General features: G+C 46.8%; 5 protein-coding genes across 5 annotated transcripts; 3 read left to right on the forward strand and 2 right to left on the reverse strand.

Moving 5' to 3' along the window:
- The first annotated feature begins 1583 nt into the window (after positions 1-1583).
- EDB93DRAFT_1165499 (catalase-like domain-containing protein) lies at positions 1584-4982 on the forward strand. Its single transcript, XM_041450173.1, has 21 exons — positions 1584-1721; positions 1774-1921; positions 1974-2295; positions 2351-2420; positions 2471-2506; positions 2560-2759; positions 2820-2902; positions 2953-3005; positions 3064-3073; positions 3123-3157; positions 3220-3263; positions 3316-3384; positions 3434-3615; positions 3672-3695; positions 3749-3809; positions 3864-3915; positions 3964-4024; positions 4083-4126; positions 4178-4202; positions 4255-4445; positions 4505-4982. Exons 3-21 carry the CDS (start codon positions 2066-2068, stop codon positions 4670-4672), a joined length of 1638 nt encoding a protein of 545 aa, XP_041304640.1. The 5' UTR covers positions 1584-1721; positions 1774-1921; positions 1974-2065; the 3' UTR covers positions 4673-4982.
- A 2215-nt stretch (positions 4983-7197) lies between these two features.
- On the reverse strand, positions 7198-8461 carry EDB93DRAFT_1165509 (NAD(P)-binding protein). The gene is made up of 5 exons (XM_041450174.1): positions 8396-8461; positions 7890-8334; positions 7828-7835; positions 7719-7777; positions 7198-7664 (listed from the first exon to the last, which is right to left on the reverse strand). Exons 1-5 carry the CDS (start codon positions 8418-8420, stop codon positions 7353-7355), a joined length of 849 nt encoding a protein of 282 aa, XP_041304641.1. The 5' UTR covers positions 8421-8461; the 3' UTR covers positions 7198-7352.
- A 2978-nt stretch (positions 8462-11439) lies between these two features.
- On the forward strand, positions 11440-12950 carry EDB93DRAFT_723299 (YqcI/YcgG family-domain-containing protein). Its single transcript, XM_041457226.1, has 3 exons — positions 11440-11825; positions 11883-11944; positions 11999-12950. The coding sequence occupies exons 1-3, from the start codon at positions 11697-11699 to the stop codon at positions 12729-12731; spliced, it is 924 nt and encodes a 307-aa protein (XP_041304642.1). The 5' UTR covers positions 11440-11696; the 3' UTR covers positions 12732-12950.
- Positions 12951-13001: 51 nt separating this feature from the next.
- On the forward strand, positions 13002-14196 carry EDB93DRAFT_1165566 (uncharacterized protein). The gene is made up of 2 exons (XM_041450175.1): positions 13002-13526; positions 13598-14196. The coding sequence occupies exons 1-2, from the start codon at positions 13205-13207 to the stop codon at positions 13942-13944; spliced, it is 669 nt and encodes a 222-aa protein (XP_041304643.1). The 5' UTR covers positions 13002-13204; the 3' UTR covers positions 13945-14196.
- Positions 14197-15719: 1523 nt separating this feature from the next.
- Positions 15720-18067, reverse strand: EDB93DRAFT_723490 (uncharacterized protein). The gene is made up of 3 exons (XM_041457227.1): positions 17414-18067; positions 17075-17364; positions 15720-17018 (listed from the first exon to the last, which is right to left on the reverse strand). The coding sequence occupies exons 1-3, from the start codon at positions 17872-17874 to the stop codon at positions 15826-15828; spliced, it is 1944 nt and encodes a 647-aa protein (XP_041304644.1). The 5' UTR covers positions 17875-18067; the 3' UTR covers positions 15720-15825.
- Between the last annotated feature and the right edge of the window lie 196 nt (positions 18068-18263).

The raw sequence follows: 18263 nt of genomic DNA on the forward strand, positions 1-18263 counted from the left end.
AAAACATGTCGCAATATTGCCGGCTTCCATCGCAGCAGACTCCGATGACCACGACTATCTTGTGGGTCCGAAATTGATTGGTAATTGCTGGAAGAGTTTGAAAGATCTGAGTGCGAGACGTGGGAGGCTGACCATTGACAGTGACAACTGCCAGAAAATAAAGAGATTGGTGTACTCAGATTATCAAGGCTCAGAGAGTGCACTGGAATGGAACAGTGATGTACTTTGATATCAGAAGATATGACTTGAATTCCGTAGGGGCCAAACCTATTTTTGTCGTAGTAGAAATATAGTCAAAAGAGTAAAACACTCACAATACATTTTGCCGACTTCTGTCAATGATTCTGCCAATCGCCATTCTGCCATTTTGCTAATTGCCAAGAGGTCAATTCCTTTCTGCCCCCGATACTAACGATAAGCACTTTTGGCGGTGCGACTGTAAAATTTGGATGCAAGGCACATCTCTAGCTTCTTTTCACTCGTCAGACCGTCCGCGTCAGTACTTTCACACTCTGATACTGAGCCGCTAAGAGTTTGACGGGCATCCTTCGCATTCAGACCTTGACTTGTCAAAACACACGCCACTGAGCACATTTTTTCAATGCCCAGATTAAGGTTTTTCGTCCCTTGTCCAGCTGGTGTGCGTCTTCGGTGATGTGGCTTGTGGTTGACAGGGTCAATAAGGCATGTAAATTTTTGAACTCGAGATAGTTACGGCCGCTGTGAGCTTTCAAGCGACGTTGTGATCATGACATCGTGAAGTGATCATATGCAGCGGAATTAAGCTTTAGATGTAGTTAAAATTTGTGAATGAAATTGAATGAAGACGGGGACATCATATAATTTCGTCGTCGGTTTTGTCCCAAAAATTGTCAGGATACGCGATATCAGCTTTTGTTCGCCATTTTGTTTTCTGGTGGGAGACTCTAACACGAGAGTCGGCTTACCGCTAACAACTACGTGTGTTCTTGGCCGGTAATGCATCAAGTTCGATATCGCTTGTCGGTGGGCATGAGAATGCCGGTAGGTCGCAAAAATTGCAAACGTGACTTGCGAGCTGTGCCATGTGAGCGCTTAGCCTATGCATAATGAATCTGAGAGACTGCAGTTGAGGTCGCATGGAAATTTATCTATCGATAATCCTCGAAATTTTTGCAGAGCCTCCGAGTCGTACCCGTACCCGTGTTACTCGGCAAAACTGGTTGTACCTAATCCACGGTAGAACTCCAGGGTGTCCTAGACTAGGTGACAACCGGGGATGTAATATAGGTCCACAGTTTGAAATTCCGGCATTCAAATGCTCTTGAAGCGGCTGCTTCTCAGTTCAACTGCCACCATCAAGCTTCAAACCCGGATGCATTGATCATCCCTTGGACAATTCAGAGGATTAACGAAGTTGAAGTGCTCGAGGGGAATTCTTTTTTGATTTCGAGAGTTGGGTAAGGAACAATACCACAGGCTCAGGGAGGGAGTCAAAATGGCGAGGCCGAGTCTGCCGACAAACCGTCATTGATGTCACGAGTTAGATTATGTAATATCGTACTGTGACATGCCGGTCAGCTTTTATTCAACCGACAGAAACTGACCTTCCCCGCTCCCGGTCACACCAGTACCATGATACCTAAGCAAATATCCACATGTCACACCCTAAAATCTGACTGCTCATCTTAGTGCAGTCACTGCGGCCGCATCTTATTATACTGTGTGGTTCAGAGCTCCAGGCAAGTTGCATGCCTACATCTTATTGCTTACAACAATTGGACTACATTGCAGTATTATAAGCCTAAGTTACTCCCAGGGACACGGCTACAATACGGCGCTTTAGTCGAACGGCACCGTAACTTTCCCCCAAAGTAAACTCTCACTGTCGGCATCATGAATAGTCACCACCGGTTCAAACCGTTGTGGGGAGAAGACAAAGGTCATTTCTTGATTTCCTGCTAGGCCGCCTTGTTTTTTAACTCATGTCAAAGACAGTTTCTCACCATCTCAGGGTTTTTGCGCAGATATACAACTTTTCTTGTCGCATGCTCAGCCTGCAGGTCCAGAGCTTTCCGTATAAATAATGTGTAGAGTTATAATTCTCGTAATCCAACTTCCTTTCATTGATAGAATGTACTTCTCTGTCTTTGCTTCGCTTCTATTCTCAGGAGCTGCGACCATTGCGCACGCTGAACAAGCCAAGCGTGACGCAAGTCAGCCCTACTTCGATATCTATCAAGGTCCAAATGTGCAAGATTCGATCGTCAATGATCCTTCTACTCAACTCGACTACACCCTATCTGGTGGAGAAGCGTAAGTTAGCTACTCCCCAACCGTACTTCACAAATAACAAGCATGTTACGTGCAGATATCCCAATCCGTACATGGCCGACAGACTAGGAACGACTGGACCTATTCTGATTTCATCTACTAGCCTGGCAAGGGATCGCTTTGGAGTAGCATCGAACTTTCCTAACATACATCATAGATCGAACAACTGGCTCACTTTGTCCGAGAGAGAGTGGTAAGACACGCAGGATTCTCCACAATGCCACTGTTAATGAGCTTTTTGTAAAGCCTGAGCGCACCATCCATGCAAAAGGCGCAGGTGCCCATGGTTGGTTTGAAGTAACCACACCCGTGGCAGCGAACTACTCGATGGCGACACTCTTTTCGGAGGTTGGCAAGCGTACCCCACTTACTGCCCGGTTTTCTACAATTGCCGGTAATTTGGGCAATTCGGATACTGTTCGAGACTTGCGAGGGCTCGCGTTTAAGTAAATGCGTTATTTTTGTACTGCCGCTGAGTGCTCACTGTGTTGCTATTTTAAACTTAGGATGCGCACAGAAGACGGAATCTTGGACTGGGTATTCTTAAACCACCCTGTTTTCTGGCTTCGCGATCCGGCAAAATTCCCTCGTTAGTATAACGAATTACTGCATGGCTTGTTATATTGAACGTGTATCCAGACTTCATCCATTCTCAGAAACGCAATCCTCAGACAAACCTTATGGATTACAATGTATATTTTCCTTATTATATCATTAGCCTTCACTCACACTCACTTTACACCTCACCAGAATTTCTGGGGTGAGCGACAACTCAGCCACTCTGATGTGCAGGCTTTACATTTTTTTAGATTACCTTTCCGCGAATAATGAATCAATGTACCAGGTACGTTCCCGCAAAACTTTTCCAATCAAGTGATGATCTTTGCTAACATCAATATGTGATAGGTCATGCGCACCATGTCTGACCTCGGGACCCCTTACGGCTACAGGTATGTATCTTATGGACTATGCGTGTACTCTCCTTCACTCACCAGTCCCCAGGCATATGAGTGGCTGGAGTGGTAACACGTTCCGCGCTGTGAAGGGAAATGACTCATGGGTCTATATCAAGTAAGTGGTCACTGCCGTGCTTGGTATCTTGACCGTCGACATAATACAGGACCACTGTAATGACGGATCAAGGTATCAGGAATAACACTAATGACGAGGCCATCGCGCTCGCTGGCGTGAACCCTGACTTTGGCACTCAAGATCTTTATGACGCCATTGCAGCTGGAGATTACCCAAGCTGGACAGTCTACTGGCAAACCATGACGGCTGAGCAAGCCGAGAATTATAAATGTTTGATGCCCGGTCTTATCTGGTTTCTTTAGGCTGACGCTTGTATTTTCTCTCAGACAACGTCCTAGACCTTACCAAGGGTACATTTCACTGTCCTCAACTATATTCTTGACACTCACATCTCTATTTCTAGAATGGCTCCCAGAAGATGTACCTCTGCAGGAAATTGGTCGGATTACCCTTGTGCAGAACCCGTACGGATGTGTGGTTTTCGATGTTCATGCACCATAACTGACCTTTTCTCATAGGACTAATTATTTCGCCGAGATCGAACAAATTGGCTTTGACCCTGCCAATATGGTTTGTCTTTCTAAAACCCCGCGAACCAACAAGGCTGATTTCACCTAGCCTTATGGTCTCGAGCCTAGCGCAGATCCCACACTGCAAGCACGATTGTTCGCTTACGGTGGTAAGTACTTGCTTTCTGACATAATTTTGAAACCTTCTACTTAACTTCATTCATCTAGATGCCCAGCGATACCGCACTGGAATCAACAGCAAACAACTTCCTGTAAGTAGCATCGTGTGACAACCTGGTCGTGCCTGAAACTGTGAATAACAGGTCAATGCCCCTCTCAATCCCGTCGGTTCGTAACTTTGCTCCACCGCGCTGTGTGATGCTAAATCGAGTTTATCCAGCAAATTTCTTGCGTGACGGTGCCATGAGCTTCAACAACCAGGGAAAGCGCCCGAACTTTTGGTCGCAGCAAGATATGCTTGGGCTTGCTCCTCGGCCATATAATGATGACAATCACACCATTTGGACTGGCGGCGCCGTCAAGTACCTCAGCACACCCAGCGAGATAGATTTCGATCTTCCCAGGATCTTCGTACGTAGCAATCGCACTATGCGCAATTTGCCTTTTAATCGCTGATTGAACCATGACAGTGGAATGGTCTATCTGAACGTGATCAAAACAACTTGATCTCCAATGTTATCTTCCATCTCGGTCAGGCTAGTGACATGGCTATCCGCACCAAGCAGTGCCAGCTCTTTCAGCATGTGAATGAGACCTTAGGTCAAGCCATTGCGAAGGGAGTAAATGTCACGCTTTAGACCCAAAATAATGGGTATTTGCGTCTTTGCAACTACTTCCACATTGATGGACCAGATTTCATTTTTTCGTCTTACTGCTTCTCTTTACTTGTGGAGCTGAAAAGACAACAGAGTCCCACCATTTACGATACTATTCAGGTGGAAGGGTAGGATACTCTCACTGGGCATGATGGTAAAGGATTTGGAAGTTCGCTACTTTTGACAACCTCCCTCAGCTCGCGACTGTCACATCTTTTGATACATTGTACAGCTTTGTAGTTATATAAAACAACAGTTAATTTATGAACGTGCAGCAACGCAGCATGATATGATGGATGCCATATATGCATGGCACCCAATGCCAGTGGTCTCTCTTGCTTAAATATTGCGAAAATCATAATTACAACAGCCGCGACATGTGAGCAGATGCATTAATGACCTATTGCTGTTTGACAACCACTGAATCGTCCATACGGTGCTTTTCAAGTTGTTCATCCAGGGAAGCAGTAAGACCAACAAAATGAATTCTGGTCTATCGATATGAAATTAAGTATTTATCTCCATCAAATACACACAAAATCGGTCGAGTTCTGACGGGCTGTTTACTTTTACAATTTTGGACAAGAATCTTGTAATCATCATCATCTTCGGATGAATATAATGGAACCAGAAACTTCGATGTAGAATGATGAATCAGTTTTTGACTGTAATGCTTTCAGACTTCGTAAGGAGCGTCGATTAATCAGACCCATCGAGATCCATTGGACTAGATTACAACAGTAAGCGAGTGCAAAGTTATGATATCATCCTCGCGCTAGGCCGATCGTCTCGAATACCAACAGACGCGATGTCCGATGATCTATCAAGGTTTGGTGGAATAAATCCCAACTTGTTCAATGCGTGTGACACCCGACTCCGGGTCAGACAACACCATTCAAAGACACAGGTGCAGAGCTATCCAGGGACTTCACACTGGACTGTGGTTCCCAGAGCATTTTTGTCTTCACCTGCAAAAAAAAATAACCCGAAAACAATGTTGTTGTAAAGTGATCAAAACATACTACAATGTCCCAGTTGTACGAAATCCGGACGTCGCATAGTCTTCTTTAGCCAGAGCTATCAAAAGAAGATAGACATTCCTTCGTATTAGGGACACCGCTTGGAATGTCGATTTGATTCGTCATTCACATGTTAGCGGTCAACCTCCTTCAAAGGTCTGTGCTAAACATGGTCTCGACATTAGACTTTTCAGGGAACACCGAAGCGCCCGGACAAACAGGATGACGTGTAGGAAATGGACAGTCTTTAATGAATCGGCGGAGGCCCCACGCCAAAGTCTGGTGGATACGTCTGGGCAATGTCTGGGGATGCTTGGTCGAAAAGGTCCAGCCGGTCAAAGATCTGCCTCTTGTCTTACATCATTGCGACTGCCCTGTCGTCTAGTACATCAGCCACCATCACACATCCGGTCATATATGTCATGTACCGTCACGCCAATCCTGTGATTCCCGTCGTCCTTGTCAGCTTGCCGTCGCTGTTCTAGTCACCTGGAGTGGCAGTAGTATATACTGGGAGCAGATATTCAACGACACCATGATGGTGTTTACAGGCAAATTTAATAGACTTGCAGGGATCGGGAGAGATGAGGGCAAATATCCTCATGGCAACTGCAGGCAGGCAGGACGGATGTTGAAGTTTCGAAGTGTTGACTCAGATCAGTGGGCAGGCGGGAATCGCGGGATGATAATATGATAAGGTAGACTTTGCGCAAAACCAGCAAACCTCACGTGGTGTGACCAAGGTGTGACATGTACGTTGGCCGGACGGGTAATCCTTTCGAGACCGAGAAATCCCATTATGGACAGCGCAGATAAACTGCGAAGAGTAAGTAAGTAGTAGTGTAGTTTGATGATAACGTAGATGATATGTATGTGATATGTATGTGTTGTATACTATATGCAAATGCTAAACAAATTTTACCTAGATTATAAGTGCTGCATCGAGCTCGGTGAGAATTGAATCAGGAAGAACACGATGTCCACGATATTTCTTCGCTGCCCAAGCAGCTTGGCTCCCGTTTAGTTTGAGTATGTCCTATATTCACCTTGTTCTCCTTGTCTGCTTGTGCTGAAACCTTCCTCTTCTTTGCATACTGCCCAAGGTTTTCAAGGGCCGAGCGCACCTTTGATGAGCGCTTGGGCATCCTGGTGGTGAAGAGGGTGGAAAAGACACTCCGGACATCGCTAACGGCATGCACGGCGGCAGGTCATTCAAATTTGGACTTAGTGGAACTCTGATTACCTCTGTAGACTAAAGAATACACATCTTCTCTCTCAACACGGCATTAACAAACAATCGGGAACGGATGATTTGTAGTTAGAGCTATCCTCTACAATGTATCCGTCTCTGATTTTCTTGAACTAGTCCTGTTTCCCTTCGTATACAGGATCAATGGTTTTGTCACGCTTTATCACGCTTTATCACGTGAGGTTTGCTGGTTTTGCGCAAAGTCTACCTTATTGATTGACTTCCCGGCATTTTCCGATAAAACAAGTCTGCAGACTTGTTTTATCCGCTTCTGGATCTAGACGTCTGTTACAATTGTTATACATAGTAGTAGTCTCTCCACAGAGGAAGATTGCTACATAAAGCCTATGAGGCTATTCGAAAAGGTAGGAAAACCGACGACACTGCATACATTTCAATGGTAAAGATCTTCAGACCAACTTTCAAAGTTATTCACGTCCTCAGTCAGGCTCTTGATTTTCTCCCTTGCTGAAACAACGACCCTTCTGTGCAGTGGCAGGCGCATAGGAACATCATCAAGGTGGGTCAACTTCTCGATGGCCACCACTGCCTTGTCTGCATCTCCATCGATATTGTCCGACGCGACGAATTGTCGATACTGGGAACTGGGCAAATCGGGATTGGTGTACGCAGGGTGCTGGGAAATTAGGCGTAGGTTGTCTTTGAATATCTTGGTACGGAATGGACCTGGCTCAATTATTGTGACCTTGGGGAAACGAAAGGTTGGTAAATCTTTATACGTCAAATATTCTAAAGTCACCTTTATGTTCCACGCAGGATCAAGTTCTTTTGCCAAGGACTCGCTCAGGCCTTCCAGTGCTAAATGATTTGGTTAGCATATCCACTCTCAAGAATTTGATTACACCTGCCAAATTTTCTGTCGCAATGCTATCGCTTAAAAACAGCATGCCACATGATTTAGAATACTCACGATGCACTATAGAAGGCGCCCGCCGCACCGCCTGCCAATCCGAGCCTTGACGAGACCTGTAGTAGTCTCCCACCGATTGGCTTGTTCACTTCCCGGAAGAACTTCACTGCTTCCTTGCTCACGTGCACAGCACCCCAGAAGTTCACTTCGAACATCGGACGGGCTTCTTCCTCGCTTACGGACTCAAGCTCTCCCATTACAGATTGGCCTGCATTGTTAAACACAACATCGATTCTTCCAAAAGCTTCTTTTGCTTTGGCAAACGCAGCCGAAACTCCCGCGCTGTTGGTCACGTCGAGCTGAATGACTAAGAGCTGGGAAGATGGGAATTGTGCTGCTAAATCTGATAAAGCGTCAGGGTGGCGAAGAGTCGCTATGACTTTGTCGCCCTTGTTGAGCAATAGTTCAGTCATCGATCTCCCGAATCCTGACGACGTGCCAGTAACTAGATGTGCCAGCGAGACATCAGTATTCATGAAGATTCTGATGGGTTTTCTTTCACCCACTGAACCAAACCTTTGCGTCTGCCATATCTCCAGTAGAGCTATCAAACAAGAGGAAAGAAATGGGCGTGTGAGATTCTACGGAGTCAGTACGCTATTATATTTAGTGCACAATGGCGTAAATGGTCCGTCGGTGTGGTATATTATACCGGCACGCAAGGTGGGCGCCGCTCAAAGGCCATCATAAGATCATCTGTCTGAAGTCGTGAAGATCTTGCTGAACCCTCAGGACAGCAGGGGGTCGGTGTCTCCTATGAGGGCATCTGGCACTGCTTCAGGTTAATGTCCCGTGTTGACACACATTAGGAGTCGAGCCATACTATGGTAGATCATCTTTCGAATTCAAAACTACTGATGTGTCAGTAAGCTGGCATTATGGTGTATCCAACTGTCGTATTAAAAACTCAAGGACTATCAAGTTGTTTCCACATTTATCTTGCTGATTTCCAGGACGCGATTTTGTCCTTATGCTTAGGCTGTTATGCGGCCTTGCGTCTCAAAGCTGGCTGGCGTCATTTGACACAGTCACGCATTGGTCATACATGACACGATCAGTGCATAGTTTGACATGAGCCCTACCTTCAATTATGTTTCAATAGGAAATCGACCAGATATATTTTGAACTGAACAAGAGTAAGCACAAGAAAATAGGAAGACCGTGCGAGTATGGAGACAAGCGTGGGGTGGGAGTGTCTCACAACGCAGAGAGCCTCGGGTCTGGATGGGCGGAAGTGATGAGAGAGGATCAACTCGCGTAACAACTTTGGTCACCGAGGAGGATGGCCGCATTCGACTTGTCCGCGGTATATGCCACACCAGTCTCAAATATATCGGAAAATACAGTGTCAATCAACACACGGAAGTTACAATTGATGAGTCAGGGCATGCGGGAGGGACGGCCCAGTGTACCGCTGACACCTCTTCATGACAAGGGTCCAAACGACAGCACAAGAAAGTGCGCAAAAGCCCAGGCAAAGTGTCGGATATGGGTGACTTGGGACGTAGTAGATCTTCAGATTTCAAATATGAGAGCTGCTCCTTCAGGAATGAAAGCGGAACGCCGTAGCGATGCTCAGTAACCTAGAGCTTGGCTTGCTATCTTACCTGTTTGACTCGGACACGTCAAACTCCCGTGCGAGTCGTCGCGAGTGCAGATGGGTTAACTTGATCTTTCTAGTTCCAACAAGGGAATGAAAGCCAAATGTGACCACCGCAATTTGCTAACGCACCTAGAGTATGTGCGTGCGAGGCTTGAAAACATTTCATCAATTGAACATCATGCATTACTACATGTTCCACGGAACGAAGCTGAAGCATCGGTGTTTCCGGATTTTATTTCCGTTTCTCACGACATCATTAATATTCTCAGTGTATTACATAATTGTTGACAACGAGCTTTGTTCGGAGTACTCACAGAAACCGAGTTTTCTGCCAATGCATTTCATCCTTTGAGACACAGAAATCATCCTACGAGTCTTCAGTAGTATGCCATGGTCATACATGCTCTCAGTCAAGCAGCCGATTGTTTCTATTATTACACTTGTCAGAATGGCAAAAGCTATGTTGGCACGTTCGTCCTTTTCTTTTCTTCAACGGCGGCCACATCACTCCTCCCATACGGCTACTACGAACAGCCTATGGACCCTTTATGTGTTGCCTTCAGCTTCAATCTACCCCGCAGACGGTTTTTGTAAGCCGTCTTTTCGCAAGCTTATTCTTAACTTCAAAATCATGTGCTCTGAGACTTGCAGTCCGTCGCGCATGCACATCGTGACCTGTGAGGTTTGCACAGTAAGATGGAAGTTCGTAATGGCTTCGTGCACGCACAAGCAAGCGAACCAAATGGAGGAGGTTCGACTTGAAGAGAATGTCACTGAAAAACGTGTAATAAATGCATATGAAAATTGTAGAGACTACATCTTCAACGTCAAAGTTGCCAACCCCTTTGTTCCAGCTCATTTCATGATAGGCTTCTATCGCCATATTTGCGAATAGTTCGGCACATGCTGCAATCAGGTATGAGAAAATCAGGTCCAGTACTGCCGTAGGAATATTATGGTCGTATATACCTTTTGGCGTTACCTAGTACCACACGCCTAATGGAGTCACCACTCACCTGGTTCTCAAGCTCAAGCTTTCCCCATACTACGAAATCCTAATTGCACTAAAAATCAGCTTGGTCATGTGGGGCTTTTTTGGAAGGTCGGCATGTGCAATAATAGCGAGTTCGAGGTAGCGAGTGCTGCCACGAATGTGGGGGCCCGGAATTTCTGATTATCATCGAACTGACGATTCAAAAAAACGGCTGTGATCCGAGTCGTCGTTTTCGTTTCCGCACATGCAGATTGCAGGTACTGTTGCAGACAAACCATCTGGCGATGCACCTCAAACAATCAGGGAGGGGGTTGTGATGGCAAAAATCCGGCATGGTCCAAGGTTGAACTGGCGTTACGCCACAACGCCACGCTTGAAACTGATATTATTGCTTCCGCCAGGGCACATATATTCCATACTAGTTTGTTCTCCTCGGATAGACCCATGGGTGGACCAAATTTCTTGTCCATCCACTGCATCCGGTGAGCCAACGTGCATTCTTTTCGAGTTGTTGAATCCGCTTTAAAAGGGGCTGGTGTTCTCAGGGAATTAGGTACGTTTCTGGTTTGTGATCAGTGTCGGCTTGTTTTTGGGATCTTGATGATATACCGTGAACGTTGTTCGGTCCCGGGTGTAGTCAACCATCGTGGCGCATGTGGTCAGCAGCTCCTCTTGGCTTGAAATCATGTACGAACTACTGGAGTAAAGTAGGTTACCGAAAAGTCACGATCTCGGACGCCAGATGTTCACAAATTGCAGTACGTGCTCAACATACATGTATATGATAATCTTTCTCACAGGCTTAAGCATAGCTAATCAGTCAAAACCTTACTAAGTGAAAGAGTTAGTAAGATCTCCCAAATGAAGATGTAGCTATCACTACGTCGACATTCTCACTGTTCCGGCGTCATTGATGATGCTCTAACATTGCAGGACTTATTGTATGGGAAGCACGCCCAGTGAATCATTTGCGTGCCGTCATCCGAGGCCTACAGTCTGTTTCACAAGGCAATAATTTGACCTTGAGTTGTAACGATGCTTCTCAGTTGGACAACAAATCAGCATCGTCCGAGTTGGACTTTGAGACCTATAAAAACTCTGCCAACATTACCAGACATTCCTCAGTACATTCCTCAGTACATTCCCCAGTTCTTCAACTTTCAGCACTTCAGCTTCCAGCACTCCAACTTTCAACACCCCAATTTCAATCATGTTCAACGTCTATGCTCTAGCTGCACAGCTCATTGGCGGCGTTTTGATTATACTTCTTGCCAATGTTGTCTCGATGAAATCTCGAGGTGTACCGAAGACGCTCCGTGATACATTATCCTCCATTATTGTTCGTATCAGGCATTTTTGGTCACCAGTTATGAATGAACTGACAATCAACGACTAGGATTTTATTCAAGCTGTATTTGGTGGTAAACGAAACGACCAACAGAGTGTTCCTTTGACAAGGTACGGATGTGTGCACCCCTTCAAGGGCGCAATCTGATATTTCATCCGTTTCAGAGCCCAAGTCACTGCTGCATATCCACAAGGAACGTGGCAGCGTAATGCTTACGAAGACTATAAGGCAGTTCTCCTCGATGAAGAATTAATATTCCCCTGCATCTACGCTACAAAGGGCTTTAAATCAGACGACCAGCTCTATTTGTTCATCGACTCAGACGACCTTTCAGACCCACGCCATATCCGCACCATTGCCAAGGGGCTCTCCACATACCTCCCTCAAGCTCACCAGCTTGGCCCCAACACCTCCCTCGTTCTTCTTGCCAAACAAAATGAGAACAACACACGAACAGTAGAGGAATACAATACTCTGTTCTGGGAGCTCCTCAACGGTCTCGCCAAGCTTGATGAAAAACCCTGGCCTTCAAGTGTACCCCGCGACATTGACACAGATAGATGGTGCCTCTGCTTTGGCGGAGAACAATTCTTCACTGTCATCCAAACCCCGGCCCACCAAGTGAGGCGCACGCGTTATGCGCCGGGCCTGACCATGGTCTTCCAGCCAAAGTGGATTTTTGACATTCTCTTCAGCACTGATGCAAAGCGCGCGGGTGCACTTGCAAAAGTTCGCGCCCTCCTCGCCAAGTACGATCCCATCCCTGTCAGCCCCGAGCTGAAGAACTACGGCGATGAAGGATCGCGGGAGTCCAAGCAGTACTTCTTGCTGGATGAAAATGTTCCGGCGCCATGTCCATATGAAAGACTCAGTGACTCTGAGGTGATTGCCGCGTAAAGGTGAGGTGATGGCCCCCGGTCAACCAGTTGCCTCCCACTAACCATCTTCGCAGTAAATTGCAACATCGTAGTTCTTTAAATTTGGAATTTAGTAGGCGGCAGGTTTGACCTTCTTGTAGTACTACTTCTTACCCGATAGCTTGAATTTGTGTTTTGTAACTTTTGTTTCCGACTTGTGTTAATTAGAGATGTGCTAAGATGCATGATGTGATGATCGGAGATTAAAACCGAAGACTCCAAGACCCACAGCTTCTTAGCTTTATATAACTCTGGTTCAGTCATGCGACCGTCCGCGATTGTCATGAAGTCGTCATTATTTTCGCACACACACGTTTGTCAAAATCCAATGTCTCTAACAGGTTCTCACCATCATCGGACGAGGCGAGTGCTTGGACACTAGCTAACTAGCCGCTCTTTACCGAGATGATTAAAATAAGCTGAGTAGTCCAATCGATCACTCCAGCACCAGCCATGACCCAACCTATCTACACTATCATTGGGACGCCATTCAGCACCTTCACCCGATCTATCACTCTTGCATTGAATCATAAGGGAATACCCTTCACTCAAGTTAGATGTGTTCCACACTCAGACACAGCATATGACAACCATCCATTCGGGTTCCTTCCCACCCTGATCATCCACCAAATTGATGGGAAGACAGTCAACCTGAAGTTGCGCGAGAGCGCAGCCATCGCGCGTTACATTGACAGGGTTGCACCAGAACCCAGCTTGCTTGTTTCAGCGGGCCAAGGGAAGGCAATCATCGAAGAACAGATGTGGGAGTTTGTGAGTCCTTGTCGGAGCGCATGGTCAAATTTTAGTCAGATAGATGGAGCCTATGGTACTAATTTCATGCTTTAGGTTTCCCTGCTGTCGAGAAAGGGGTCGTGAAACCCCGTGTAGCCGCCACCGACGAGGGCAAACTTACAGACTCTGCGGTTCGCGAACAAATCAAGCCGGGTGTAGAGCATCTTAAAAGACTACTTGGTAAATTGGAAGAACTGATGGCAGGCGAGGGCTACGTGTTCGGAAGCCAGCTGAGCTGGGCGGACTTCTTTTTGTTCCCGCTGCTTGCAGACCTGAAAGCAATACCGGAGGGTGAATTGCTTTCTCCAAGAATGCTGAACTGGATGGAAAAAATGAACAAGTTGGAGGCAGTCAAGGCTACCACTCCGGGTACCTTGAGTGTTGGTGCAAGACCCCCCTAATCACCCAACTCGAACAGGTATGTATTAACTTTCATTCGCGATTTTTTTCGCCCCGCTGACTCAGAGATAGTGTGCAGGATTTATTTTTTTTGAACGGAACTCGAGTCGTATTAAATAGAAAAGTCGGCGTTCGATTTAAGCATGATTTGTAAAACTAGTATCCAAGCAATCTTGACGTGTCATATGTATTGAGAACGCCACAAGCCCTTTCTCACTATGAGTATGAGTAATTTCATTATCAACTACTAAAATATCATGGGCGCGCTTTCGCGATGCAATGCTGCACAGCCTCGCTGCAATAATATCACCTGTCCCATGATCATAGAGAGCTAGGAGTAGTTCCCAGTCAAAATCCACTAGACGCACATAGCACACAAACGTCCATCTAGTGTGTATGTACAATGATCTAGCGTGTAAGGCCGTCTATATTAACTATATTAAGAGTAGCGTGTCACAGTAAGGCCATGTATAGAGCGATTGTGAATATTGCAAAGCGAGTGCAAAACTCATGCTGAGATGTTCTACCTTCGTGCTGTCATCCCCATTCGATGCAGCAAAATCCTCTAGATATCGAGTGAGTTGCAAGTGGACTACGACACGTTACGGTACAGGTGATTCACTTGGCCGCTCAACGCACCTGTTGGTTTTTACACAACTAAAAGTTCCCTTTTTTCCCATTGTTGACGGTCATTGATTTGGGAAGGGGCACGTCATCGGGAGTTTCATGCAATACATGATTGAGGAAGTGGGAAAAATGGCCTTGATCTTTGAGTGCTAGGCAGCAGTAGAACGTGTGTCGCCAGAGCCATCAAGTAACATTGACCGGTGCATTGGCGCCACTGCGACCGAACTGAGCCGTGAGATGCCCTGGTGAATTGGCGGTGCTACTCCGAGGCTGGTATGGTGGTACTGGGAATGTTCAGGGTAATGATGGTATCTCGACAGTTGTACAAGTAACATCTCAATTCGGCCCGAAAGACTATCTCGAATGATCTTGTTCGAAAGGAGCAAAGTCATCACCCTGATTCCTGACAAACTGGTAAGCAACTATCTCTAATGCGAAATAATACAACCTACGGGTCTCGGGCCAGCAACAATGTCTCAACGGCCCATTGAGTCAGTTCTCTTCAGCTGCCAGCGCACCGTAACCTTCGACTTGGTGCTCAAGTTCATTCATACGGCCATTATCATCGCGAGATGACCCATGGGAATGTTTGAAGGGAGGCCAGGAGTCCATCTCAGAACGATCCCTAGTACTGTGCGACCTGTAGATAGAACGGCGACTGGGAGTTACTTGTATTGGTGTGCCTCCAGTGTCCACATTTCCTGTGGGAGGAGCAAAAGTACGTGCGACGGTCTGCTGGCATGTCACGTATGTTGATGAACTCTGCAGCTTTGAGGTGGATCTGGAGATAGTGAGTTCCGCGAATCTACGTCATAACTTTGAGGCCTTGGGCTGATCGGCAACTCGAACGCGACAGCGATCATTGTGAAGCGCTGGGATATAAAATAGCCAAAGTTGTGGATGAGCGTGCGTGTACTACATGTATTCATTCTGTATCAATGCCATATCAACGTGTACTGGAACTTCGTTCTACAGCGTGACTCACAAGCCTCGAGTGGTCCATGGATCATATCGATACCTAGTCAAATCACAAATATCTCCCATCCCCGTAGAATCCTGGCCGCATTTCGTCACTGCCTCCGTGCCGTACCGCGTACCGCACTGCGCAGCAGCCTACTAGGGCTGTATTCATTCGATCGTCATTCGGAGGCTGAAGTTGTCTATCGATATATGCAGAGCCAATACATGTTGGCGCCAACTTGAAAGTGCAAGTACATATTACATAAAAGACTAATCGAGTTTACAAGCTCTCTTTCTCAATACGTAAATCTCTCTCGCTTCACCCGCTCCGGATCCACTCCAGCAGCTTGGAGCGACTTCATAGCATTCATAACGAAAGGCAGTGGGCCGCATATATGCGACTCCCGACACTTGGCGTCTACACTGCCAAAAAGAGTTCCACTGTCGTCAAGGCGTCCTTCGTGCGGGATCAAGGAAACGAACGGCGGAAAAGACTCAGACAACTGGAATTGCCTTGGGGAGTAGACATGAATGGAGAATGTAAGGTTGGGGGGAGACTGGTGTCCATCTATTTTGCTGGATGACGTGCTCACAAACGCTTCCTGAATTAAGCCGAGCATAACTTCTGGCTCCCGCGTTGCAAGGACGAGTGTCACATCCCAGACGCCGAATCCTCGGGCAGCGAGGTTTGCAACATGGCGAGCCAAGCTCAGGAAAGGCGTGATGCCAATTCCACCAGCAATCCACAGCAGCCGTCGCCCACCATCGCATGCTGCTAGAGGCTCTGGCACAGGAAGATTGCCTCCGACACCTCGTAGTCGAGCGCAGACTTTCAAGTCTGCGACGTCAATGTGTTCTCCAGTCAGCTGCGGATCCACACTCCTAGCGAACTGATATAAAATTGGAGTGATAAGACCGCCTTTGATCGCTCTCATCGTGATGGAGAGAATGCAGGGTGCATCTGGGGTTGGAAGCGTGGAGACCGTCCAAGTACGGACACAGTCATCGTTAACTGTGCTCTCATCTTCCTCCCAGTCTAAAAGGGCGTGTGATCGTTCACGCAGGAACTCTGACAATTCCAGCACGCAGTTTTGGCTTGGATTGATCTCCACAGGTCGCGATGACTTAAAAGTGAGGGTCATGAGAGTATCATCCAGCACTCGCGTCTTTATCAGGCTAAGTGTGATATCCGCGAGTGATACAGATGGCGGCTTTTCTTCCGCTAAGTAGCAGACAGGTGGGCTGTAAGGGCTACGTTCCGATGATCCTGTCTCCCTCAACGGAATGGCGTTTTCGACGAAGGAGAATCCAGTGACGCAGATGGTGGTGATGATATTCATATTTGGCATTATTGCTCGCGCAGATGCGCCATACAGGTTTTCAGCTTTCCCGGTAAGATACAGGATTGATCCAGTGGAAAGCGAGGGGAAAACAATTCCAGCAACTGGCGTGATGTGTACATTCCCAAGTGAGTTCATCATGCGATTTCCTGTGTGTTATATATAAATATACTAGACATTCCCTGCAGTGTATCGTTCTTCTTACCGGCATAATTCGGAAGCACAACAGTCTTCCCATCGGAAGGTCTAACTCGAACAAATCCGGGGCGACCCCCTCTATGATTGGTGCCAACTTGAGAAGGATAAGTGTTTTCATCCTCCTTGGCGGCTACGTAGGACGTGGACAAGAAAGCTGTATCAGCTGCATGGATGAATGCAATTACATCATCGGGCAGGCGATCCCCATCCCCTAGGTTAAACTGCTCATAGATGACCCGGGGCGATGGACTGTGAAACGGCATAATCGACCTGATATTGATGTATTTCGGACACAATCTACAGTTTGTGAGACAGAGCTACAGCACAAAGAAGCCACGGCGCTCACCCCAGGGCTTGAGTAACTACGAGAGTAATATCGACATCCAGATCTCTTGATGAAACATTGGATACATAGCCAGCGAATTTGTTCCTCCTCCTAGTCGAAACCTCAAGCCCAATTCCGGAAAAAAGAAGTTTTCCATCATTAAACTGGGATAAGTTCCGAATAATTGGATCTCCAGGCCATAGACGCGCTTTGACCGTCAGCGAAGTATTAGTAGGAGATGCAATGAAGCCCGGCATCCCATCATTTGAACAAAGAATAGATGCCCACGGCCTCCCTTGCTGGTCCAGAGTAGTGACTGGCAAGAAATGTAGTCGACTTGTGTGGAAAATGCGATGCTGCTCGGGCAACCTATCCACGATCGCTGTGATCGCAACGCGGTCAGGGAGGTGAATGACTGCCTGAACGGCTTGTTCTCCTGGATGCCAGCCCCGTAAAGCAGGTAACGGATCTGATGATACCATCAGGGGACAGGATGATGATGTGATAAAAGATTCGGTTTAAATTGCGGGAGGGTACGCGTAGATGATCAGTGATTGCGATATGTACTGGTCCGCATTCTGTTGGCACGTGTTGTCCAGAAAAGAAACTTTGCACATTTCAGTAAAGTGTTTCATTGCCCCACGGAAAGGGTTGTATGTGTGAACATGTGAGGATCCCATCAGTCATGGGTGGTCACTTTCGGGAGCAATGAGGAGTACATCAGCTTCTGGTTCAGTAAGATTTGACATCTCACCGGGTTCAACTGACTAAGCGAAAGTACGCGACGCATCAACACGGGACTCTGTCTGGGTGTGACTCGCAAGACAGAAATAGCCTGATCCGTGAGCGTCGTGGCGGAAAGGAAAACAAT

Source organism: Suillus bovinus (assembly GCF_016758785.1).
Source record: "Suillus bovinus strain UH-Sbo-P2 chromosome Unknown EDB93scaffold_58, whole genome shotgun sequence".
NCBI lineage: Eukaryota > Fungi > Basidiomycota > Agaricomycetes > Boletales > Suillaceae > Suillus > Suillus bovinus.

Excerpts from the sequence above, each read along its gene's own strand:
- EDB93DRAFT_1165499 (XM_041450173.1), top strand. The coding sequence starts at position 2,066 with ATGTGTAGAGTTATAATTCTCGTAATCCAACTTCCTTTCATTGATAGA. Across the intron at positions 3,158-3,219 it reads ATAATGAATCAATGTACCAG|GTCATGCGCACCATGTCTGA; the intron begins GTACGTTCCCGC and ends AATATGTGATAG. Across the intron at positions 3,616-3,671 it reads GCAAGCCGAGAATTATAAAT|ACAACGTCCTAGACCTTACC; the intron begins GTTTGATGCCCG and ends ATTTTCTCTCAG.
- EDB93DRAFT_1165509 (XM_041450174.1), bottom strand. The coding sequence starts at position 8,420 with ATGGCAGACGCAAAGGTTTGGTTCA. Across the intron at positions 8,335-8,395 it reads AGACGCAAAGGTTTGGTTCA|TTACTGGCACGTCGTCAGGA; the intron begins GTGGGTGAAAGA and ends TGGCACATCTAG. Across the intron at positions 7,665-7,718 it reads ATCCTGCGTGGAACATAAAG|GTCACAATAATTGAGCCAGG; the intron begins GTGACTTTAGAA and ends CGTTTCCCCAAG.
- EDB93DRAFT_723299 (XM_041457226.1), top strand. The coding sequence starts at position 11,697 with ATGTTCAACGTCTATGCTCTAGCTGCACAGCTCATTGGCGGCGTTTTG. Across the intron at positions 11,826-11,882 it reads ATACATTATCCTCCATTATT|GATTTTATTCAAGCTGTATT; the intron begins GTTCGTATCAGG and ends ATCAACGACTAG. Across the intron at positions 11,945-11,998 it reads CAGAGTGTTCCTTTGACAAG|AGCCCAAGTCACTGCTGCAT; the intron begins GTACGGATGTGT and ends CATCCGTTTCAG.
- EDB93DRAFT_1165566 (XM_041450175.1), top strand. The coding sequence starts at position 13,205 with ATGACCCAACCTATCTACACTATCATTGGGACGCCATTCAGCACCTTC. Across the intron at positions 13,527-13,597 it reads ACAGATGTGGGAGTTTGTGA|GTTTCCCTGCTGTCGAGAAA; the intron begins GTCCTTGTCGGA and ends TTCATGCTTTAG.
- EDB93DRAFT_723490 (XM_041457227.1), bottom strand. The coding sequence starts at position 17,874 with ATGGTATCATCAGATCCGTTACCTGCTTTACGGGGCTGGCATCCAGGA. Across the intron at positions 17,365-17,413 it reads GTAGTTACTCAAGCCCTGGG|ATTGTGTCCGAAATACATCA; the intron begins GTGAGCGCCGTG and ends CACAAACTGTAG. Across the intron at positions 17,019-17,074 it reads TGTGCTTCCGAATTATGCCG|GAAATCGCATGATGAACTCA; the intron begins GTAAGAAGAACG and ends TATAACACACAG.